The sequence below is a fragment of the Penaeus monodon genome, chromosome 8, assembly GCF_015228065.2.
Source record: "Penaeus monodon isolate SGIC_2016 chromosome 8, NSTDA_Pmon_1, whole genome shotgun sequence".
NCBI lineage: Eukaryota > Metazoa > Arthropoda > Malacostraca > Decapoda > Penaeidae > Penaeus > Penaeus monodon.
This window is the reverse complement of record NC_051393.1, coordinates 41,211,569-41,214,068: the sequence shown is the minus strand read 5'-3', so window position 1 is coordinate 41,214,068 and position 2,500 is coordinate 41,211,569. Positions and strand designations below refer to the sequence as shown.

General features: G+C 48.1%; 1 protein-coding gene across 1 annotated transcript in view; it reads right to left on the bottom strand.

Moving 5' to 3' along the window:
- Positions 1-196: 196 nt before the first annotated feature.
- LOC119576355 (coxsackievirus and adenovirus receptor-like) overlaps positions 197-2,500 on the bottom strand; it is a gene marked incomplete in the record, with an annotated part of 89,707 nt that continues 87,403 nt past the window's right edge. Inside the window, 2 exon segments of the mRNA XM_037924005.1 lie at positions 197-1,535; positions 1,846-2,053. Of these exon segments, the coding sequence (XP_037779933.1) occupies positions 1,420-1,535; positions 1,846-2,053 (324 nt within the window).

Genomic DNA, 2,500 nt, shown 5'->3' with positions numbered 1-2,500 from the left:
CTCTGTCTGTCTGTCTGTCTGTCTGTCAGTCTGCCTGTCTGTCTGTCTGTGTGTTTGTGAGTGTGTGTGTGTTGTGTGTGTGTGTGTGTGTGTGTGTGTGTGTGTGTGTGTGTGTGTGTGTGTGTGTGTGTTTGTGTGTTGTGTGTTGTGTGTGTGTGTGTGTGTGTGTGTGTGTGTGTGTGTGTGTGTGTGTGTGTGTGTGTGTGTGTGTGTGTGTGTGTGTGTGTGTGTGTGTGTGTGTGTGTGTGTGTGTGTGTGTGTGACGTTTACATCAAAGATTTAGGTTTTTGGGCACGTAAACAATATTTTGAATATTCTATCAACTGTTGTGACTCCAAATACGTCTATAACATATTGCTGAGAGTCTGACGTAAAGGAAACGGTTTTGCAAGGACATACACACACTTTGACAGTCTTGTTACACGTTTCTCTTTTCACCGGGACGGTCCTTTGATATAGTTTTGCTGCCGAGGATTTTACGGACAAAAGCACATTCAGATCTAACAAAGAAAGCAGGTTGTCCTATCCTTGTTCTCTCCCGAGCCTGCAGCTGCGGTGGCACTGGCCTGTCGCGAAACTTGCCTGCCTCAACGTGCGCCGAACCTCCATTGAGTGGCGATTCTACGCGGCTGCAAAGAGACATGTATATGAAGATGTATGACTATACAGCAAACACACTGCTATTTAAAGTGCCTGGCAGGTGTGTAAGACAGTTCGATTACTTATGCTCTTTTTCTTTTTTCATAATCTCTTTCATCGAGATAGTAATTTTTCTTATTACTTTTTAATTTGTAACATAGGGTGAAAGGCTCGTAGTAGTTTAAAGGAATATATCTGCATTTCTAGACAGCTCTCAATGGCTTAGTTCGTCACTCAAACTGGGCTTGTTAGTGGGTCTCCTTATACACAGACCTAAAAAAGGAAAATAACAGTCACACATGCCCGAAGGAGCACCCACACAGGCTATCAAAAGAGTGTCTCGCTCGACAAATCGCACTGAAAATGGTTACACTTTGAGTTCTCGGATCCTCTGTAAGTCACTGAGCTGGGACATCCTCCGCGCGATGCCCAAAGCGGCGATTCCTTCCACTCGAAAGGAAGACACAGTCAGCCGATGCTCCCTTCTCCATCTCTGGCGGCGCGCGCATCGCCGCAGCGCTGCTTTGATCTTCCGGGAGGCGACAGTCTTTCAGTCTGCTTGTAAAGCCACAAAAAGTTCATTGACGGAGAAACGCTCCCCATGTTCAGCGGGTCGCCGCCGGCCGACGACGGGGCGAAGCGGCTCGAGCGCCCGGCGCGGGAGCAGCGGCTCACCGCTGGCGAGAAAACGCAGCGAGCACAGCGGCGTGTCTGGTGCCGCCCGTGAGCCTCGCGGGCGCGGCAGCGGATTCAGAAGGGCGGGGAGCAGGATAGCAGGACTCAGTAGGCTGCAAGGGCGTGGCACAGGAACAGAAGGGCCGTCATCAGGGCCAGGCATCCGCTGAGGGAGTTGGCACCGTCAACAGCGCGGGGCTGGATGGCAGCTATCTTGTTGGCTGTTGCGAGGAAGAATAATGGTGCCGTTAGTATAGGCGCTCACTTTGGGGTTTGTCATTAGTGCCATTCCTGGTAGTTATAAAAATGTTTGATAAAAAGGCAATAACAAAAGACAAATCTATTTTTCACATGCCAATAAATCCAAATCATGAAACAAGTATATATGAAAGCCTTCCTACTTCAGAGAAATCTATCAAAGAAAAAAACAACAACCTATGCAACATTCCTCTCCACACACAAACAAAACCCGCAAAATACCCACCCCCCACCCCCACCCCATACACACACACACACTCCACACACGCTCACCTTCCGTTATATACACCGTGATGGAGGCCGGGTCCGTGTTGGCTGCTGCACACGTGTAGTTCCCCGAGTCAGACGACCTGGCATTGTTCACCGTCAGCCTTGACCTGACGCGCGGACCCGTATCAATGTGCACCGTCGACCTGTCCTTGTCGTAGTTGATCATGCGAGAATTGTGGTACCAGAAGATATACTGTGGCGCCTTGGGACTCTGCAGGGAGCAAGGGGAGGCGGAACGTGAGTTATTACATCAGGCACAGAATTTAATACATGGATATTGTCATATTGTATGCGTGTGTGTTTGTGTGTGTGTGTGTGTGTGTGTGTGTGTGTGTGTGTGTGTGTGTGTGTGTGTGTGTGTGTGTGTGTGTGTGTGTGTGTGTGTGTGTGTGTGTGTGTGTGTGTGTGTGTGTGTGTGTGTGTGTGTGTGTGTGTGTGTGTGTGTGTGTGTGTGTGTGTGTGTGTGTGTTTTCTGTTTTACCGACGGGTTTGTTATAAGAAATAAAAAAAAAATACTGCCTAACTCACATTTTCATTTCCATCGTCAACGAGAGAAAAACTCATTTTTCTGTTTTGAATGCGTAATACATAAAATCTCCACACAGCCAAAAGTGCAAATATCAGAAAATCTATTATGGGTAAGGGCTTTTGCCTGACT